The sequence below is a fragment of the Diadema antillarum genome, unplaced genomic scaffold (assembly GCF_040938485.1).
Source record: "Diadema antillarum isolate AM-2024a unplaced genomic scaffold, OU_Dant_1.0 scf00000007, whole genome shotgun sequence".
NCBI lineage: Eukaryota > Metazoa > Echinodermata > Echinoidea > Diadematoida > Diadematidae > Diadema > Diadema antillarum.
In genome coordinates, this window is record NW_027270896.1 from 4694733 (window position 1) to 4717794 (window position 23062).

General features: G+C 37.3%; 1 protein-coding gene across 1 annotated transcript in view; it reads right to left on the minus strand.

The window, feature by feature from the left end:
• The window catches only part of LOC139716794 (monocarboxylate transporter 13-like), a 64066-nt gene extending 43723 nt beyond the window's left edge, over positions 1–20343 (minus strand). Inside the window, exon 1 of the mRNA XM_071628327.1 lies at positions 20237–20343. Within this exon, the coding sequence (XP_071484428.1) occupies positions 20237–20343 (107 nt within the window). The remainder of the gene's footprint in view (positions 1–20236) is intronic.
• Positions 20344–23062: the final 2719 nt, after the last annotated feature.

The following is a 23062-nucleotide window of genomic DNA, read 5'->3' on the forward strand; positions in this document are numbered from 1 at the left end:
CATGCGTACAACAATATAAGGAAAATATAAAGAGAATTTCACAAAATTCCATCTTTTGAAAAAAGTACATATTCCCCTGACTCGTTACCGACAAATGTTATGGGTAATATTATTCCCCCTGCCTTTAGAAAAAGGCAAGTCAAGTGCTCTTTTATTATGCGAAAAAAATGAAAATATGTTGAATTTTCTTTTACATTTTCTTTATACTGTTGTACGCATATGACTCACAAGATGTAGTAGTCTCCTCATCCAGCGGTTCCAACACAAAAATTTAAAAAATTCATAACTTTTGCATCGATTGTCCAATTTTCCTCAAACTTTCACTGATGTGTTCTGCTAATATTGTTGCATTTTCTAAATCCTTATGTTTATGAAGGTGAACTTGTCCTTTAACTGCAGGTTTCTAACATGTTTGGTGAGGTATTGAGAAACCTCTTATGAGTAATATTAGATAATATTACATTCCCAGAGGGATTGAACGTTTTATTTGATGAAAATAATGGTTTGAAATGACTGAGATATCCAATAAAAAAAGAGCAATATCTAAATATATTAAATATAGGTGGGTCCCACCTTTTATTGGGATGCTTTGTTTTACTTTGCTTTTTGGACGTCTCTGCTATTCCAAATCATCTAATAAACTTTGAATTACTCTTTGGTATATGATCTGTATTATTTTGTAAGTGGCTTCTTGGAAGGACCTTCATCGCACAAAGTTAAGAGTCCAATCGTCATCTCACCAATATTACACCATCCTTTTAAACAGTCCACAAAATCATGACTTACTGAAGGGAAATTTATGCTGAATCAATAATGATCTTCAAAAAACAAGGAAACAAAGATGCTGCTAGCCTGCTTATGTATGCAATGATTGCTATTACTTTGTCATAATTTTGTTTTATTTTGGGTAGGGAAAAGGTCAACAGATAGATTTGATAATTATGTATACCTATATATACCTTGAGTGCATTATGAATGTGAATGTGGGCGATGAGGGAGCTTCTGCAATCATTAAATGATGTTGTGCAGAACAGCACTAACGGGGGCATTCTTTTAAAATCACAAAATAAAAACAACAAAACAACAACAAACAAACAAAAGAGGCCAGCAGAAAGATTTATTATAGAATGGAATGTCCGCAACCAGGGGAAAGGGGGGGGGGGGTGCTAGCTAACTGGCTAAACCCAAACTTTTCTGGTAGGCCAAGAAAATTTAGATATTAAAAGTGTCGTCATTTTCCAGTTGGTATCACTCTATACAGTGTTCAAACACTTGATATGATACGGTGTAATGTCATGTTGACATACTGGACATGCCATAGACTTAATACTACATTTACCCGACTAGTTTGCGAGACATTTCTGGACTCCATAATGTCTGGACTATCATAATGAAGTTATTCATCTACAGGAGCAGCACAGAAGAACAGGTCTGACCAAAGGAAGGATCATGCCTTTACTAACGGGGGAATTAGGAAAGGTTTTTTTCCTAAACATTTTGGCGTCCAATAATCCTTGCAAGTAGCTCAAACTGAACTATTTCCAACACTCTTTTTAAATTTCTAAGGACACGCTGCTTCTGGGAATGTGCTTATTACAGAGTGGTATATTTGTTTTTGTGTAAGTCAATTAACTATTTGTATGGAGGTTTAGAAGCAAAAAAAAAGAAAAGAAAATGTGTATCGTCGGCATTTGCATTGACGCATTCAATTCAATCCAATTCAATTCACATTCATTTCGCATAAACAACAAGAAACGCTTACAGTAAGCAAATCAAGCGGAAATTGAAAAGATTAATTCATAGATAGGAATTCAGAGTCCTTTTCATTGCTTTAATCCTTCTCAATTCGCTGAGCAGCCATGTGTATGTGCATGCCTTTGTCAACAACGTTATGTGCGTGCTTCTTTAGCGTCTGTTGCAACGAACTGGCAGGTTCCAGCAAAGAGAAGATGACGTCATAACGCCTCCCAGCTAAACCCGTTACGCGCTGGCCTTTTACTGTTAATCTTATTAGGCTAATGAATCGAAAAGCGAGTACAGATGTGACATGGATCGATGGCATTGGTGCTGGCGTGGTGTATCATCACGATTTGAATGACAACGGATATTAATTTATGTCCAATAACGCCCCGCAGCTTTGACCTTTACGAAATGACTGAGTTATCTCCCTCTCTCTCTCTCTCTCTCTCTCTCTCTCTCACCCCTCCCCCCCCCCCCCTTTCTCTTTATTCTCCTCAAAGTGACATATTTCCTACATATTAAAGTGGACGCTTTCACGGTGTATGATATTTGTACATAATGAAAGACTTGTATGTTTCATGACTATCAGGGAACGCTGTTTAGTGTGTGTGTGTGTGTGTGTGTGTGTGTGCGTGTGTGTGTGTGTTGGTGTTTTGCTCGGGCGGGGACGGGCGGCGGCTAGGACCGCAACGCTTATGTGATTACATGATATATGAATTTATGTAAATAATATAATTAATGATAGATATTGAAAATATCATAAGGCCCTTCATGCATGATAACAATAGACCTATATTATGTATACGTACATTATATGAATAATAATTATTCATATAATGTACGTATACATAATATATGTCTATTGTTATAATTATTATGACCTACAAAATCCGCGATTAAAGAAAAAGGTGTGATATCATCATTTATTGGAATGACTTTAACCACCAATGACGTCACAGAAAACATTCATTCTTGATAATGAACTTTTTTAAGGTATAGTCGTTCATAACCCACGGCAATATAAATTTACCGTGTGTTTATATAAAACATAACATCGATCTGCCTACTCGCTGAAAATCAAAAATTTCATAATTATTTGTTAAGTTTATAATGATAATAGTGGCTACTTGTATAGCGCACAGGTCCACTTTTCAGTGTTCATGGCGCTTATTGAAAATGAAAAGATATCATAAGTATAATATAGTAGACGGCGAGTTGTCACAATATTGGCATGATTGGGGTGTTCTTAAAATTTTCTGTAGATTTCGATTTTTTGTGCTATTTCCCCTATATTGGGGGTGCTGAACACGAATCCACTTGTTGCCATTTTTCTAACCGACGCACAGTGGGCCAGAATGAGCTCAAAGTGCGCCAAAATTATATTCCGTGGTTTCTTTTTACCCAAATTTGGTGTCTAAGGGTAATTGGGGGCGTAGAATTGATTGAACATAATTTCAAACTCATATGACGTCACTGTGATGCTGTTTTTTCATTGGCTACCAAAAATCTGTCTGTAAATGACGAATAAAGCAATGCAAATCTTAGGCTGTTATTTTTTTCTTTAAAGATTAATTTATCTTTTCACCTTCACTGACACTGCTTATCTACTACCATTGAATACACGATGCTTACATGTCATAGAAAGTGTATAAACATTCGGGTTTCGTTAAAATAATCGAATTTATGCTGAAAGTTCCATATTACACACGTACTGCAAAATGATACTGTTTTCCGTGTAAACTAGTTAGAATTTAAGTTTATGATGTACGCTGTACGTTTGGGTGAATTTATTCACTTTATTCTATAGCAGGACATAAATGCGCGATATAAAATCAATCTCCGATATAGTTCTTATCTCTCTACTTCATATATAACCTTAGGCCTATGCCATATCAATTCATACAAGCGCAAAAACCATTTTGTCTAATTTAAATGGAAAGCTAACAAATTGTGAAGTCAGTAATCAAGAAAATGAAAGGTTATGACTTAGCAGCTAAGAATGAGTCTGCCGTGTATGAAAGTATACTTGGAAAAGCTAAAATAATAAGATTTTTTTTTTAACGAAAAATTTATCGAAATCACAATCATATGAAATTATAAATTCATCCACGTTCCACAGTGATTTTTGTTTTCTCATCAGTCGTCGGAAGCAAAGTTTTTTTTTGCTTCCGACAACCCACAAAGTGTATGGGATCACAGTCTGATGAATCCGACTTGTATTGGTCGCCTATCAGGTCAATGTCAAACATGTCAGGCATGATCCGATGAGGCAAGATCGTCCGATGAGGATCACGCGAGCAATGTCTGATATTGACCTGCAATCGGATTCACAAACTGCGATACTATACACTTTGCTGAGCGGCCGGAAAGCAACAGTCTTTGCTTCCAACGAGTAGCCGATGAGAATAAAATCTCTGTGTTTTGGTGTTTAACGTTCTATCTGCATGTCAAGAGCAGGATAGAAGTACATGTATTTAGGTGTCCATACAATATGTATCGCAGTGGGAATAGCTATGTTTACAGTAGTGGCTATGACAATATGGACAATATGGCTATATAGCCTTGGCTATGTGCAATTATGTACTCTTTTATCTTTGGAGGAGGGGTCTTTTAGGTGCCGGACTAGCCCTATACATATATTTTATAACTCTGTTTGCCTCTTATTCAGTGTTATTCATGTTTCTGTGTCTTTAACGTGCGAGAAAAAAAATAAATAAATGAAAAAAAATGCCGCCCTCATGCGGCCCCGTATGATATAACAGCATTCCTAAGCGGCTGCAAGGTCAAAAATAGGCGTAATGTGTCGCGGAAAATCGGCTCTAACACAAAAAGTGGCAAAAGGTGGCAGCCAAATCTGGTATCAGCTTAAAGCTGAGACATCAGGAAATGTGGTGGTAATAGAATTTAGTTGGAAATCCGTGGCAATCTAAACTTTTCATTAGGGTATATTAAAAAGACAAATAATTAGCCTCTTTTCCAGGATATTTAGCGTAAAATATTCATGAACATTAAGTTTCTTTGCATTTTTATGGCATTCATAACGTGAAATGAACTCTGAGAAATATGTGGGAGAAATTACAGGTTGATCTCTCAAACACTACATGTTGAAATTAGTTATTTATTAAAGAGGTTACAATTTGCTTTGAAACTCTTAAAATATTGTATTTTGCTACTTCAGGTTGGAAATATACCCCTTTAATGTTCATACCTGATTCAAATATTTTAATGATATATTCTTCAAAGCATTACCTCTCAAGAGCGCATGTCAAAAATTCAAAAATCCCAAGTGCCCAAAGTGACTTTTGGCGCACTTTGGTATCTCTCTGGCCCAGTGTGCGACGTCTTCACCCGTTGCCATGGCAACGAATTATTTTCTTTAAAAGAACGTGCATTCTTTATTAAACATGGTAAAAACATGCTGTAAACACCAAAATACGTCATTATAAACCCTCTAAGTTCAGTCAAATGTTGAAAAAATTACAATTCTTATAATGCCATGGTTACCTTATAGCAATGACGGTTACCATGGCAACAACTATTTATAAAGAAAAAAAATCATATTTTCATGAAAAAGCAAGAGAACACAAGATTGAGTGGAATATTTATCATAAATCACATCTTGATTATCAGCTTATTTTTCCACTATCTTCATTTCACATCATTTTCGTTGCTATAGCAACAACATGACAAAAGCTGCCATTTAAAGAAAAAAATAGGTATTTTGATTAAAAGGAAAGCAAGGATGAAATAAATTGGTAGATAATACATTTCTGCAGAGTTAGATTTTTCATGCTCTTTCCCTTATTTTGGGAGTGCCGGACGTGAATCCACCTGTTGCCATATTTCTAAATCACATCTTTAGCCATTGCCATGGTAACAAATTATTTTCTTTACAAGAACACGTATTCTTCTTTAAACATTATAAAAACATACTGTAATTTCCAACAGATGTCAATATAAACATATTTCTTTGATTAAATTAAAAATCACAATTTCCGTATTTCACAGCTACCTCATAATGATGACGGTTTTGTTTGATAGATAGATACTTTATTTTCTGCAAATCAATATATACATAAATTGAATAATCGTGAACATGGGAAACATACAAAGTATATTTGAAACAGAGTCGTTTGACTTGCATAAACAACGATATAAAAGGAAATTAATGATATTACAGTATGCATGTCTATGCAGCTGGGATTATAATAACAATATCATATTTAAGAAGTGATAATGCAGAGGGCCGCCATTGTAAGCATTGCTTGAAAAGAGAAAAGATGGCCGGCCCGAGGAAAAGGTAGGTAGGTAAATTGGTAAACAATACAAATTCTGCTGCGAAGATAGCAGGGGAAAATAAACTCTGATGTGTGATGGTGGTGAATGTGCGTGCGATTGCCACGGTAACAGCTAGTTTTAAAAGAAAATAATGATTTTTTTTTCATCAAAAAGCATGAAAACATGAAAAGATTAAGTAGCCATTCATTAACAGTTAGGGTCCTATAATGATTATCAGCTTTTTTGTTTCACTATGCTCATCCCACATTATCATCGTTGCTATGGCAACAACATGAGGTAAACTTTCTTTTACAGAAAGAACTGTTTCATTAAATAGGAAAGAAAGAATGAAATAAACAAATGATCAATTTCTGTAAAGTTTAAATCATTTGTGCTTTTTCCTCTATTTTGGGGATGCTGAACAGGAATGCACCTGCGGTCATTTTTCTAAGTGACGTCTTCAGCCGTTGCCATGGCAACAAATTATTTTCTTTAAAAGAACATGTGTTTTTCTTTAAACATCATGAAACATGCTGTTAACACCAAAATATGTCAAGATAGGCATGTCTTTTTAGTTTAGTAAAACATCACATATTTTTTTCAATTTCATGGTAACCTCATAGCAATCATTGAACAGTTGCCATGGTAACATCACTCTATTACAGAAAATATTTTCAGGAAAAACATGTTTATATTGTCTATATTGACTTATTTTGGTGTTTATAGCATGTTTTTATGATGTTTGATGAAGAATACATGTTCTTTCAAAGAAAATAATTTGTTGCCGTGGCAACGGCTAAAGATGTTATATAGAAATATGGCAAAAGGGGGATGCGTGTTCGGCACCCCCAAAATAAAGGAAATAGCACATACACACACAAATCTCACTATACAGAAATTTATTTCCACCGACCTATCTTATTTTTGCTTTTCTTTCATTCCAAATGTTTATTATTCTTTAAAAGGCAGCTTTCTTCATGTTGTTGCTATAGCAACGAAAATGATGTGAAATGAACATAGTGGAAAAATAAGCTGATAATCAAGATAGTGTGATTTATGATAAATATTCCACTCAATCTTGTCATGTTCTCTTGCTTTTTCATGAAAATATGATTTTTTTCTTTATAAATAGTTGTTGCCATGGTAACCGTCATTGCTATAAGGTAACCATGGTATTATAAAAATTGTAATTCTTTCAACATTTGACTGAAGAGGGTTTATAATGACATATTTTGGTGTTTACAGAATGTTTTTACCATGTTTAACGAAGAATACATGCTCTTTTAAGGAAAATAATTCGTTGTCATGGCAACGGGTGAAGACGTCGGTTAGAAAAATAGCAACAAGTGGATTCGTGTTCAGCTACCCCAAAAAATGGGGAAATAGCACAAAAAATCAAAATCTACAAAAGATTTTAAGAACATTACAACTCGCCGTCTACTAATAGACCTAATGTGAATATTTGAAATCCGTTGTTGAAATGGGGCCATAACACCTTGCCTTTCCGTATCAGAAGGCTTTGCAGTGTAGCATTCTCGAAATCTTCCAGATTTTTTTTTCTGAAACTTCTGCTTTATTATCCTAATAATCAATAAAGCTTCTATAGAAGTACACATACCTGTTATTTATGCAGGGAGGATCAGTTTCAACGGCCGCACCCTCATCGTACGAATCTGATTGCTAAAAGTACAATTTCGCTGCTTGTATTCAATCTGCGCGCCAACCGAACTGATAGAAAAGTGAAATTCGGTGAGTGGCGGCAAACTGTGCAGAAGAAAGAGGAAGATAATGTGTTTAGTAATGTTCTACTCAAGCCCACCGACGAACAACGAAGACGAAAGCAAATCTTTGCCGAAAGAGGACGTTGTTATTTGACGAAGCACACCCTGTCGCCTACGTGTGAATGTAGTCATTCATAAGTTTCATTTAATCAAAGATATTCTTTGACGAAATGAATCATTCTCATGAATGACTACATTCACACATCTTTGTATACATGTTATTATATGGATCCGTGTTTGCGTGTTTTTTGTGAGTGTAGATAAAACGATGGTCACATTTAATGGAATTCAAATTAAATATATATTTTAAACTGTGTGTGTGTGTGTGTGTGTGTGTGTGTGTGTGTGTGTGTGTGTGTGTGCATGGCTTATGAATAAACAGTCGTCGCTCTACCCTCAACAGAACAACACATCAGCGTTTAAGAATATCACGACAACTGTATGTTCTTTCATAACTAACCTCACTCGATCACTCTTTATTCATTTTTATCATAATTGGTGTCACAAATTGTTTCCCAAGGGAGATGAAAGTTCTAAACAAGATCCAATATTATCAGATGAACAAACTTTACCGACCTGTAACTTAACTTGGGCATATATGATTACGTGAGAAATACAAAATCTTTCATAACATATCATCAGTTCGGTGTTAATAAGTCATCAGTTCGGTATTAATATTTGATTCAAGGTTTTTGTTGTTGTTGTTGTTGTTGTTGTTGATGATGATGATTTTGTTATGTTGCTGTTGTTGTCGTTGTTGTCGTTGTTGTTGTTGTCTTTTTCTCTCAAAAGATCAAGGCATCAGAATGCCACTAATCTCCACCAGTTTGTCGATTTCGATTCTTATGTTATATTGAGTTTGCATAGGCAGTTTATCAAGCCAGGAATGGTATACAGTGAGTATAACAGCCGATGTCCTGGGACAGTGGGAGGCGCAATGAGAATCCTTGCATGGTTCACTGTGTAAAGCGCCCGAAGCGATCATGAAAATTAATAATAAAATGGTCGACAATATTGTGTGCACTCCTTTGGACGTGCGATTCAGCTTAACAGAGCACGAAACATTGTTCTCTTTTCTTTTTTAACTCTACTCGGCCAGATCAGCCGACCAACCAAGCGACCACGATTGTCGCAAGCTGCGATAACTATCTACGACCGCATAGTAGCCATACTTTCAATCGCAAGCTTCAATGAAAGAAACTTTGTTCAGCTCCCTCGAGTGAGTACATTCTTTCCAATAAATTCTTTATCAGTAGCGTGTCTCTTCAGTCACGGTAGGCCTATAAGCGTGGATTTACTAACATATCATTTTCCAAGAATTTATGTGTGTGTTTTTGTTTTCTGTGTGTGTGTGTGTGTATGTTTGAATTTTGTTCAGAAATGGTGCCGAAGTCTAAATTCAGACCTTTTTGTCAGCCCATGAATTTTTTTTTTAGTAGAAGTGCTGTTGCCCGGCACAAGGACGTACTATGTACTGAAAAGTAACAGCGAACTCATGAACTGGACTATGTCACGTGATTGTGTGCACAGCTGTTGATGAAAACAAACTGTATTGTGATTTTAATCTAAATCCACCGAGCCGTAAATATTGGTCGACGTGCATATGAATCGAATGCACTGCAATCAAACACGGATGTGTGAACACGCATCGACAGACTTTGTTCACGTTGGAAATCAATTCCAGAATTCGTCAGAGTTTACCCGAAATGGTACGTGTCCTCGCTCAATTGACACTTCTTCATTTCGTTTTTTTCTTTTTTACATCTGTCATCGTTGATGGTGATTTTTCAAACACTTGCGCATAACAAAAAGCTATGGAAGTTTATAAAAAAAGGAGATATTGACGTTGTATCACTAGACAATACGCTCTGTTGGTGTTGGTCTACCACAAGATCTGGAGTTTAAAATATACTTGACTCATTTAATTCGAGGGCCACACACTTTGTCTTGATGGAGACGTCCATGCTTCCGACCATACATAGGCTAACTGATGCATTTTTCTTTGAGCTCACGGGGCGTAAGCTGCAGTGGCTTCGTCAGAATAATTCAAGATTTCTCTTGTTGTGGAATTAACAGCTACAGGAAACTTATTTTGAGCATTGGCAAAACAGAGAAAGGCACCTTGTGGATAAACAGAATCATTTGGAATATTTTTACCCAAGAACTAAATGACCCAAAGACTAGCTGTGTTCTTCCTTGAGTCTTCTTAGATTAGAGTCCATTTCACCAAATTTCTCTCTCTCTCTCTCTCTCTCTGCACGTAATGCTCCATTTGCCTGATGCATTGAACATCATGAATTCACAAGCTCAAAGAGAAAATCTGAACAATTAAAAAATCCCTTACTGTCAACAGAATCATGGAAACCATGTATCAAAAAACCTTTTTCTCCCCCCCCCCCCTTCGACATTGATTCTTGAGTTGTTTCTAAAGTGAAAACAGATGTATCACAAAACATGACAAAGCAGAGAAATATTACAAAAGATTGTCTTAAATGTAAAAATTTCAAAGAATACAAGCAGAAAATTTAACTTTGCCATTGATGTCCTCATAAAGGTGATAACAAAACAAAAGCACAATAATAAGCGTCGTAGGTTCTTACCTTTGACGTCTTCCAGACGGTCAATATCATTTCCAGGCGAGTGACCGTCATGTCATGAAATATTGCCTTTTGCCGATTGAGAGAGGCAAAGAGCCTTTGAGAAAAGGTGTTTTGTACAAAGCTATTATCACCTTTTTACACGTATATAGGCCTATTTATGCACAATACCATACGGGGTTGTGCATTGGCAAAAATGGTATCATTCCGTATCAACTCAATCATCGTTTGAAGATATGGGGACTGTTGTGACATGATGATTTCGCTTGCAAAATGATCAAAAAATTAATTCACTTTTTCCTGCTCTTTCTTATCCTCACGAACCCTATCACTTCCTTTTCTTTTCTCTCTTTCTGCAGTGTCCCCTCTTGACTTCCCCCATCCCCTCTCTCTATCTCCATTCAAATTAATCAACATTTCTTGTCATTCAAATTCCAAATTTCAATTTTTTTCGGTAAGTCTATCTTAGATGAAAACTCTTACTCTACATTTGACATTAGGTTTTCTTTTACGTTTTTGTTGAATATTTACCATAAGAGATTCAACAGCTCTTATGACCTTGTTGCACGCTATATGTACTGTTTATTGAAGAGCCATCTGGACTCACCGTACTGTGTCTGTCTGAAGTGTATGAAGCATTCGCAAAGGGCTTGCTGTCTGATACGGTCCAACAGCATCAAAACATTCTGCTCTTCAAATTTGATGCTTGGGATCATAATTTGCGCTCAAATGCAAAATACGCACACCCATTACTCACCTCCTACCTACCCCATAATAGCCGTAAAAGCTGACGAATACTCACGCGCACCGCACACATTTTTCATTCACTGACAGTCTATTCAATTTCGTTCAAATAAAACCAACGACGCAGGAAAAAACAAAACAAAACACAATGTGGGGGGGGGGGGATTTACACCAGCAGTAGTAGCGTGTGGAGTTACGTAATTGTGCAATTATTGCGTGATTATAGTAAAGGCGCACAACGAATGCAACGACAAATGATTATTACCCGTCCACTTTCGCTGATTTCTGTTGTACCAATTCCTTCAATACTTTCATGGACAATGATTGCTTCCAGGGGTAAAGATGAAAATTCAATTTTATTTTTTTCTCCCTGTTCTGCTTTTTTTTTTTGGGGGGGGGGGGGGCTGGAGGGGAGAGGGGGTACGTAAAGTGCTTATCTATCCCTTTGAGGTTATGTTACAATCGTTCACCGTCGAGTAAGACTTGCACGTTTATAGACACATTATCTTTCTAAACAAAACAATAAAATCTTGTGACCAGAGGGGAATACAATACAGACGTGATTTGTATAATTCATGTCGCCCATATGTACCACGACCTTAGGCGACAAGGCAGCCACATTGGTATCATGCTAGCGAAGAATCAACATGATCATGATAAAAATGAAATCCGGGACCCCACAACCGTGGTCATTTTGAAGTGGACATTGAAATTATGCATTCATTTTTAAAAGAAGAGTCGCCTTTACGAAAAGGTCATCCTCTACCGGTTTCATAGTCTTTGCTTCTAAGTAGAATACTGGTTCTCTCTCTCTCTCTCTCTCTCTCTCTCTCTCTCTCTCTCTTTCTTTTCATATACCGAGATGTTTGGATCTCTGCGTTTAGGATTTTTTCGGCAACGTTTTATGTTTTGTTTTGCAAGTCAATCCCGTGTCCTTAATGTTTGCAGTGCGTAAAAGTACACTGACCAGACCTGAATGTGGAATTAGCTTTTATGTACGGAGAGTAACGAGGTTTGCTGTTCTTGTATTACTGGTATTAGTCGTGTATACACAGAAATGCATATACATATGTACATGTAAATATATAATATTATTATTATTATTATCATCATATATGGATGCGTGTGTTTGTGTGTGTTTATGGATTGTGCATTTACATAATAATGATGCATGCATTACTAATCAATAAATATACAATTTACAGCTCATTTGACTAAAAGGATCAGATCGTACAGACTTGATACTGCACGAGAACTTCTAGTTAAAATCACAATAAAAGATTTGAGTGTACTAAAAATGTAAAAGTATTCTCATAATTATTCACTTGCTGACGCAAATAAAGTACTAGAATCAAGGTCAAAAAGGAAGAGAGAGGAGAGTTCGGTTTGCGTGCGTGAGTGTGTGTATCATTTCGTGGATACTGTTTTGAAGGTACACACACAACAGGGGCGGATCCAGGAATTCCGTAAAGGGGGGCGCCAGCAATCTTCTGGTGCTACTTCCGGGTTTTATCTCATTTTTTTTCTTTTGATTTCTTTTGTTTTAACAACAAATAAAGAGGGGCGCGCGCCCGTTGCGCCCCCCCCCCCCCCGATTTTCCACTGGTATACCGCCTATTACTAGTAGTAACCAGCAGGCTCTACTGGTGTAAAATATAAAGCTGGAACAGGGAGGTTTGAAAACCACCTCTCTCCAATCCTGCTTCATCTTCAACGTTAGTACTGTCTTAGTCGCCCTGATGAGTTGAGTGGAGATGAGTTTTGGTTTAAAAAAGAACAACACAAAACAAAACTCTAAAGAAAAAAACAAATAGAAGGATTTTTTCTTTTGTCCTCAAATTAAAAAGACCCTCTTTGAGCAGACATGGGTGTGAAATGACGCCATATCATACGCCACTATGCCTCCGCCTTTTTGCTCCCAAGTGGTGATAAAATCTAGAAGTAACGGGAATCACATAGGTTGAAAAAGCTAAACAGACCAAGATGTCGTCAACTGTTCATCTCAATATCACAAGAACCAGTGTTCTTCCGGTGCTGTATGCCGCTAATGAACCCCAAACATGTATACAGAAAAAAAAAATTCCTCCTATCATCTTTTCTTTGCTTTTTTTCTGTATGTTATTACCAAGAAGGGTTAGGGCTATTGCAGGGATAGGGTAAATTTCTATAGCAGTATGGACGCCACTGAGGAAGCTGAGTGGTATGCATGTAGGCTGGAATCCCCATTACGACAATCTTTGATATGCAAATTAACGTCACAACAATAAAGAGAATTCAATGGGATAGATTCGGTTACCAAGGCGACAATAATATATATATATATATATATATATATATATATATATATATATATATATATTCACACCTCAAATTTTAACGATAGCATAGGTTCTAGCTGCGTGTGGGACATGAAGGTAGGGTTTTTTTTTAGTGTGTGTGCGTGCGCGTCTAAAGGCGCATTCCGGACGATTTTAATAATTCCACATCATGTGGTACATAAATTGACAAACCCTTGTATAGATTTGTGGAATTCATTGTTGTCCTTGAACAGAGAAAGCAATGAATTGAAAATCTTAAACAAATTACACTGAACAGTGTTGATAATATCAGAGGCTCACATATTTAAGAAATGCAGCAGTGAAATTCCAAATTACAATACCGTCTGCTTAACAAGTTCACCCGTGAAAAATCTATGCATGCCTTATTCTTTTGTTCTGCTTCCTTGAGCCCCAACTCATGCATTCTTATGGCGAGGCTGCCATGTCATCATCCTTGTTCATTGCAATTTGTTATAAATTTTGAAAATATCCCAATCACTATGAATTCTGAAACTACGTACACAGTTTAACTAATTTATAGTATAGGTTTTCCAGGTCAAATGTCCACCGAGATAAACCAAATGTCAAATAGGTAGTTCAAATGTCCATTCAGCTAAATAAATGTTCATGACAGAATGTGGTATCAAATTAGGCAATTCAAATGTCCACTTAGGTATGAAATGTCCGCACAAAATATCAGACAAGAGACAATGCAGTTCAATGCAGTTTCATGGCAAAATATTACAGAGAACAATGCTCCGGGAAACCATTGTCAGATAATGTTTTCAAGTGTCCATTTCCTCCTAGACAGTGCTTTCTTGAATCACAAAATCATTATTTCACATAGGTAATTGTATCGTTTAGGACATGTTTTCCAAGTGAAATGTCCACTGGCTCAAACACATTGTTCAAATGTGCATGTGTATTGTAAGAGAGATGAATGTATGTCCACAATACAATGCAGTTAGCAATAGGCAGTTAAAATGTCCATGTAGGTATGGAATGTCCATGTAGCACATGTCAAATATCAGACTAGGTAATTTAATTTCCGGATAACCAAATAAGTATCCAAATGACTGGAGCAATGTCCCATAAGGGAGATCAAATGCTACATAGTGATTCTAAATGTCCATAGTCTTAAATACTTCTTATTTAAACCATATCAATCGTAGCCTTACATGCATAAACGCACTCCTCAGTAATTAGTTTTGCATTAACTTGTCATATACACAAACACAGGTCCATACGGTGTCAAGATAAAAACATATTTTATTGATACTTTTTTAGAATGCATACAGACATAATCAATAGGGCTAAGCTGACATGAATCTCACGATAGCGGTGTAACTTCCTTACGTGCAATTTATTATTTCATACGAAAGAATGAGGATTTATGGCATGAGACTATTCACTTTTATTGTCTAAAACATAACGGAAATCATTTTCTTCAGACTTTTTTTTTTAATACCGAATGGCCGTTCTTGTACTCCCTTTACTGCGATTGTGCTGCAGGTCAGAAACAAATGTAAACCTGTCATTTTGATGTCAATTTCTCAAGTTTAAGTTTTCTAAAGAACGTTTCTTCTCAGGCTTGTCGGACGGACTTTGGAAATAGGACAGTTCCGGTCGGGGCTATAGCCATTTATCATTTATCAATATTTCATACTCTGTCTTTTTTTCTCACTATTTTCTTTTCCTGCCATCCTCTCATTTTTCTTCCCATTTTTCTCTCTCCCTTTTTTTTTCTTGCCTAAAAAGTGGTACAATTCATACCTTGCCATTCACTTCGAAAGATCTGCTTTTGTATTTCCTGAAAAAGATTTTTTTTGAGATAGGAAATTGCGGATCAGCAAGAGAAACATAGTTATTTCAGTGGTGTCACTTAAATTGTGTCGCATAATGTTGGCATAGAATCCATAAGCAATGCTTATCATCATGTTTTCGAGTCAAAGGATATTTGAATTACCTATGTAACATTTGAATTCCCTATGACCGACATGATACTCTTACCTGAGATGACAAAAGAATTTCTATTGTGTGGACATTTGACTTGACTATGGACTGCTTATGTACCTACATGGATATTTGATTTCTCTAATGCCATTAGAATGACTACAGTATAATCACACTTGCTTTTGAGCAATTTGAATTTGATTCAGAAAACCTATGTTCTTGTGCGTGCAGAGCACCACACATCAAATGCCAGACTGCGGTGGCAAGAAATAATAATATGAGATTTAATGAAATCTTTGCACACATTGTACAAAAAATTACCGAAAAAGAAAATATTTGTAAATGTTATGATAGGAATTCCATCGATTTTTTTTTAAGAATAGAATTTTCCAGGGTCGGACTATAATCATTTCTTTGGTCAGGAAAAAAAACACACACACACAGGAAGTCACTCTTCATAATAATGATTCTTAACTCTTTTACATCACTCAATGAAAATACGGTAGTTCTTTTGTTTATTTTCTGTCAGTTTATAGATAATTTTCCTGTCATTTCATTGCAAATGCAAAATTGCCTTTCAAGTTTCAAATTTCGAAATTTATGCTTCACCGCTCTTTGGAATTCCCTAGATTTTGAATAAGAAAAAGGCAAAAAAAAAAAGAAAAGAGTGAGACTCGCTTTGTTTTAATAAAGTCATGACAGATTGTGTGTGAATGAAAACCCAGTTGTCTGCGCCTGATAATATCCATCAGGATTTCATATTCTTTAGAAAGATAATACTCTTTGCCGTGTTTTGGAGTCAACTGATATCTAAATCACTTACGTAGCATCTGAATCACCTATGAATGACGTGATATGCTCTCATTGACCTGAGGTGACGCGAAAATTTACATTGTGTGGATATTTGACATGGCTATGGACATCTTACTTACCTTATAGGATATTGGTTTGCTAAGTGGACATTTGATTTCCCTATTGACATTTGAATTACCTAATGTGACGCTTGATCTATATTGCGGATATTTGACCTGGAAAACCTATAATACTGTTGTTCAAATATAAAAGTCTGAAAATCGTCCGGAGGTCCCCTTTAAGTTGAAATACTGATGAAGGATGCCTTTTGTTATGTGTATTATATACATTCAAAAGAGCTGGGGGGGGGGGGGGCAAAGCATGGGGTTCGCAATGTCGAGTATAAATTGCCTGTCTTATTGACACTCTGTGCAGTCACCATACGGTCACTGTCAGTCATGTTAAATGACTTGCCGTATAGATGGGCGAACTCTGCAGGTATACTTTCGTATACATATGAAATAAAAATACGGCTTTATTCACTCTAAGACAAATAGGTTAAACTTTGCACGTTTGTCACGCTGGGAGTGCCTTTACTAGTGTCACACTGGGAGCACCTTTAAAGGTGCCAAGAGGTCTGAAAGGTGCAAAGTGGTCTGAAAGGTGCAAAGTTACACCCCAAAAGGTGCTCCAATATTCACACTGTTATAAGGTTGAAGAGTTTAACGGGGGTTTTTTCTGTTCTTTTTTTTTTCTTCTTTACGTAGAGTGTAAAGTCCCATCATAAGGTCGGGAGGGGCTAGGCGCTCTACACAATGATTTCTTCACAAACAAACCTGTTGATGTCAACTTAGCATGGTAGAGAAATACTGGAGGAGAAATCAAACCCTAGACATCAAAGCCATGTCAAAACAGTCATCTTAATCGCAGCTGACCACAATTCTTTGAATACAACGTAGAATGAAGACAAAATGAAAGGAATGGTAAGTAGAATATACATCACGTACTATGTATATGTTAGAATATGGCACTTAGAACATGTCAATATTCATTGACTTTCATATCTTATCATCATAAGGAAACGTGGATTAACAAAAATGTGTCACTTTGAACGCTTTAGTGATACAACTACTAAATACTTCATTCCTTCTTTAGATTTTTTTCAATATATTCTTTCTTTTGACCCCTTCTTATTTCACCTGCCTGGTGTTTTTCTGGTTCTTTTTCAGCATTTTTTTTCTGCCTTGCTCCTCTCATAATCCAAGTGTGTGTGTGTGTGCGTGTGTGTGTGTGTGTGTACGTGTGTTTGCGTGTTTGCGTGTGTGTGTGTGTTTGTTATTGCTGTGAAAGATGATCTCATTTTGCTGTCCTACAAAATCTGATGGTGTAAATGCATTATGCAACTTCACCTATATAGAAAATAGCATGTGCAGGCAAATTGATATATACATTCATAATCTGTATTTCGGTGAAATTTGGTGTTTAACTGGAAACGGCTGTACTGGTTACTGGGATCACCATACAAGAATTATACACTCTCACACAATGCACACTGACAGCCTCAATCTACACATTTAATATAGTCAATGGGAGAAAGCGAAAAAAAAAGTATCTTTGTGTGTCTGGGATTGAGTGTGTATGTGTGTGTGTGCGTGTGTGTGTGTGTGTGAATGTGTGTGTACACGCAATTTTAAGGGTGGGCCTCGTGGCGCCAATATCATCAAAAATGGCGCCGCCACCAGCGGTCATTCTGGAGATGATGTAGAGCGGTAATTAACCAGTGATAAGTGTTGACATAGGGGTGCCGTGTTGACGTAGTCGTCAAAATGTTTAATGATTCATTCAGACTCCATAAACTCTCGTGGCAAAATCCGCAACGAATTGTCGTCCGTTTGTCAATTACTGGAAAGGGTGAGACGGAGAAATGTAACTAAAACTCTTCCTTTCATTAGCAGCTGACGCTGCGTCACTCAAAAATGCGTGAACTCGATCGTATGCTATTCGATTTAGAGAATGCGAAATTATTGCCGCTGCATAAATTAAACTAATTTCGCGACCTGGTGTTTTGAGTTCCTCCCCCTCCGTTACTTTGCATCTTCCAAACTCTTTTCCACGGAATTCTTTTCATTCATCCGCTACTGTCACTTCTGATTTTTGGTGTTTTTTTTTTTATTCACTTCTTAACTACTGCGAAATTCCGATTAATTCAATGTTAGGTTAATTCATCAGGATTGCGGTTATCAACATCTGTAGTAAAGAATGTACCAAACGTGGGCATAGAATGACAAGCGCAATAATCTATGAAGGACCGATCAATTAACCGATGATATCAGTAGTTCGAAGAAAATTTGATTATGCCATCAATTAACAAATTGCGACTTCACTGCTGAAGGTAATTATGAAATCTGACGCATGAAGGTTTCTGCTGCGGAGGTGTGCGCGGAGGGGACGTTCTCTTCACTTCACTTTATGTCTACACTCTTTAGTTACCACGAAAAGTCTAACGCTTGTCATCAATGTGGTGATATTTTACTTCAGTCAATGAGCTTCGTTCTCTGGCAACTCATTCCAAAGCTAACGAATGTCTACCAATTGAACGACTGCTGGAAGATTCTTACACCCGCCAATGAGGGTTTGGAATACCGACTGAAGGATATTCTAAATTAATTCTCAAAGTCGCTCATTATAAGGGTTTGTCGTAAAGACTGTATTAAAGACGAAACTCATTTTATGTAACACTGCGTCACTCTCATGCTTCGTAATGAGGATTTAAAACGCCACTGTAAAATCTCCTAGCCCTTCAATAAGTCAGCCCTATGTCCCTGACTGTAACAAGCAATATCTTAACTGATGAAAATAAAATGAACTTGTTAACTATTAGCTTCGAGAATGTGTGTAAATACAATTATCAATATCATTCTTCCACAGTATATTGAGAAACACGATCAAACATGCAACATTTTTTCAATAGTGGTGATTATCTCATCGTCTAGATTTTCTTTTTCGGTCAAGCCCTTTTCATTTGTTGTTTGTATGTGTTTTTTTAAGATTATCAAATGTAATTTGATAATCCAAGATAGCTCCATTTGATTCTAAGAATCTGCTTATGGGCTGTAGTATCTTTAAATTTGGAAGTAACAGCTGTTTGTTACGCACATAGTGTAATGCCAAGCATTCATAACAATAATGATAACAACTTCACAGAACAAATCAGATTGACGCTTTGTGATGCCATATAGAAATAAACTTCCATTACCATTTCAATCTTCAGTACTGGTGCTAAAATCCTCCTTGTGCTTATTATCAAGGTGATTATTCAAACTACCTGCATTGTACGTAGAGACATCAAAAGTACTTTACAAAAGCATGAGCAGTACAAGTTATAGCATCAGTTCTGCTAGCAAGAGGAAATTTCACTGGGACAGAAATGCTCGAAAGAGCACTGTTTATGGCTGTCTTCACACATGCAGTCTGATTTGCATGACTTAAGGAGGGCGCACTTCACCGAATTTCTGATGCTGACAACTCTGTTTCTATTTCTGCCTTCTTCTCTTCCTAGCTACTCTTCCTCCTTCTACTCTTCTTTCTCCTCGTCCTCCTTCTCCTCCTTCCTCTCCTCCTCCCCTCCTCCCCCCCCCCCCCACTCTCCTCCTCCTTTTACGGTCTTCTATTAGCACTGTAACGATTTAATGCTTGATAACATGGTTCTTTTTACATGTGTATAACTCAGTACAATTGCAGCCGGCGCTTGCTCTGTCGCCTTAATAAACCCTTTGAACAACTGTAAACCGGAATGATTAGAGTCAGCAGTCCTTTGTGTTTCCACATGCTACTAACAGTCCGCGAGGCCCGCCACCAACAACAACTATCACAGGAATCTCAGAGGAACATGTCTTCTCACACTTCCCCATCCTAATACAACATCACATCCACGAGCTCAAACAAATTACACCATGACGACTATATGTTCCGAAAAGAGATCCCGTGACAGTACTACCCCGATTGCATCTACAACCTTTACTATATACCTCACCTCCTGGCACAAGCTCTACCGTTGACCGTTGCCAATTCACGATCAACTGATCGTATTTGATCGTCGCGATATCTCTCCCTCATCGCCGCCCTTTTCTTCCACCTCATCTTCTGGTGTGTGTGTGTGTGTGTGTGTGTGGTGTGTTGTTGTTGTTTTTTTTCTCTCTCTCCCCTTCAATCCATTTTCCCTTCTTTCCTTCTTCAACAAGTTCCCTGTTCACGTGATTATATTACGTTCACTTCTTCCTCTACACTTCCTAGGCATCGAACTGTGATGAAAATATCACCGCCCTGTGCTACGGATGACTCCTTTGGGAATCCTCGGGTTCGACGGCGAGGCCATTGAAGGCATAAAGTCACTGATTATACTCTCGACTTGATGGTGAAAGTAATTAGCCCACGCCACTCATCGGTATCGCTTTCGCGTCCCGCGAGTCCCCGTTTTCAGGTTCCAAATTTCGTGGATATCCGCCAGCAATCTTCAACACGTATGCTGTCTACAGCTTGTCGTATTTCCTGGGACAAGGTTGTTCCCGTATCACAGCACGAGGATACCATAATTTCAATTCATATTGCAACGATGACCTCACGATGTCTTCGGCTCAGTGACATCTTTGGCCACACTCAATCCATCATCTTAATTTTCTGCGTTTTACCTGTATTTCTATTAAAGGCATTTATTTATAATTTGCAGATGAAACAAAAACCCAGCTTTATAGTAGTTCTAAAATGTTAGGATAGAAACAACCAATGTAAAAATGTTAATCAGTATAAGCCATGTTAAGCATTCTTAAATATTCAAAATGTTGACAATAGTTAAATAAAATTGTTTCTATAATAAACTGTCTACAGTTGTGGGGTTTGGAGAAAAATAGTGATACTTCCCATTTCAGCCTTCATTTCAAAATGTTTGTATGATAGGATGTTTTGTGATAAAACTGACCCACAGAAGTACATCAAATGTGATAGCTCCAACATTTTTTAATCACTGCTCCTAATGGTAAACAGTACCTTTAAGCTCTCGAGTATCTTGCTTTTCGGTGTAAGCCTACAAATGTTTTCAACACATACAACAATTAGAGTAAAAGATTAAGAAAAACAATAAAGAGACAAGTGACGTCAGCTGTATTTAAACTAGGTCCAGAGTATGCATAGATTCAAGTAAGTTCTCACAAAAAAAAAGAAGAACCTCGGCATAGAATGACATTACACAAAAGTTCAATAACAAAAGCATTACAAGCCAGTATCAATACAAATAAGTACTATCTGAAAATTCTTCCGTCGAGATGTTTTCATTGCAACTGATTGACAAATTGCACTACATCGACGTAAATAAGCACTGAATTGATCAGTGTTTTAGTAGTAGCCAAGATAAAAAATCATGGGCGTACATACTCGGGCAGGATTCGAACCTACGACCTCCTGATCACCGGACAGGCACCCATGATTTTTTATCATGGCTACTACTAAAACACTGATCAATTCAGCGCTTATTTACGTCGATGTAGGGCAATTTGTCAATCAGATGCAATGAAAACATCTCGACGGAAGAATTTCCATGAATTTGAATAACAAAGCAGTACCCGCTGCATGCTATAAGGATTAGAACCAACACTTGCTGTCGGGCGAAAGCTCGGTGGTCTAGTGGAGATGACGCCTGTCCGGTGATCAGGAGGTCGTAGGTTCGAATCCTGCTCGAGTGTGTACGCCCATGATTTTTTTGATCTTGGCTACTACTAAAACACTGATCAATTCAGTGCTTATTTACGTCGATGTGGGGTAATTTGTCAGTAAGTTGCAAGTACTATCTGTGTCTCAATAACATATCTATCTCTGTCTCTGTCTCTGTCTCTCTCTCTCTCTCTTTGTGTATATATACATATATACACATATATTATATATATATATATATATATATATATATATATATATATAATCACATACCTTTACACCCATCCATATGCATTTATGCACTTATACATTTGAGTGTAATGTAACTTATATGTCCTCCCTCAGAGGAGCCTGTGTTAATGACCTGCTGAAAATGCAAGCAGATATTACGCGTATACTCACGTGTTCGTCGACATAGCTGGTCGTGTAGAATGCATGGAGTCGTAAATATACTCGTAACTTTTGGGCGAAGCTGCTCGATTAAGTAAAGTGCCGTTTGTGTATGAAAGCTGCAAATATCACCACAAGTGTAATCGTCCGCACATTACATATTCAATGTGGACTTCAGCAGGATACATGGCCCCTCCTCAGAAATGGTCAAAATCTATCCTCTATTGACTAAGCTGTCTCAATTGCGGTTATGATAATGATGATGATAACGATGATGGTGATGACGGCAATGATGATGACTTCGGGGAAGACAGCTGTATCTATGGAAGTGATGACTTCACGGAGGTGGCGTGCATTATGTCAGTACAGAGCAGCAAGATTTCCTCCGCCAGCAAGATAAAGTCTCCAAACGATCGCACTAATTTATGCCTTAAAGAGGAGAAATCGCGCTTAAGGCCAGAGTCTAATGACGTTATTAGGGGAAATCGAGAAAAGTGAGATTTGATGGGGAGCGTTCTACACAAGCACACACACACACACACACACACACATACAAACATACACAAACAAGCACTTTCATGCATACTACACACACACAAACACACACAGGCAGCATCCAAATTTTCTGTCGAATTCGATGATAAGGTACATATTGAGTGACTCACATACTCTACAGATCGCTTGGGCTTAGCAAGTGATGTACAATGACTCACTGTGAACGGAGGCCCATTTACCCTTAACGTTCTCCTCATCCTATTTACCAGCA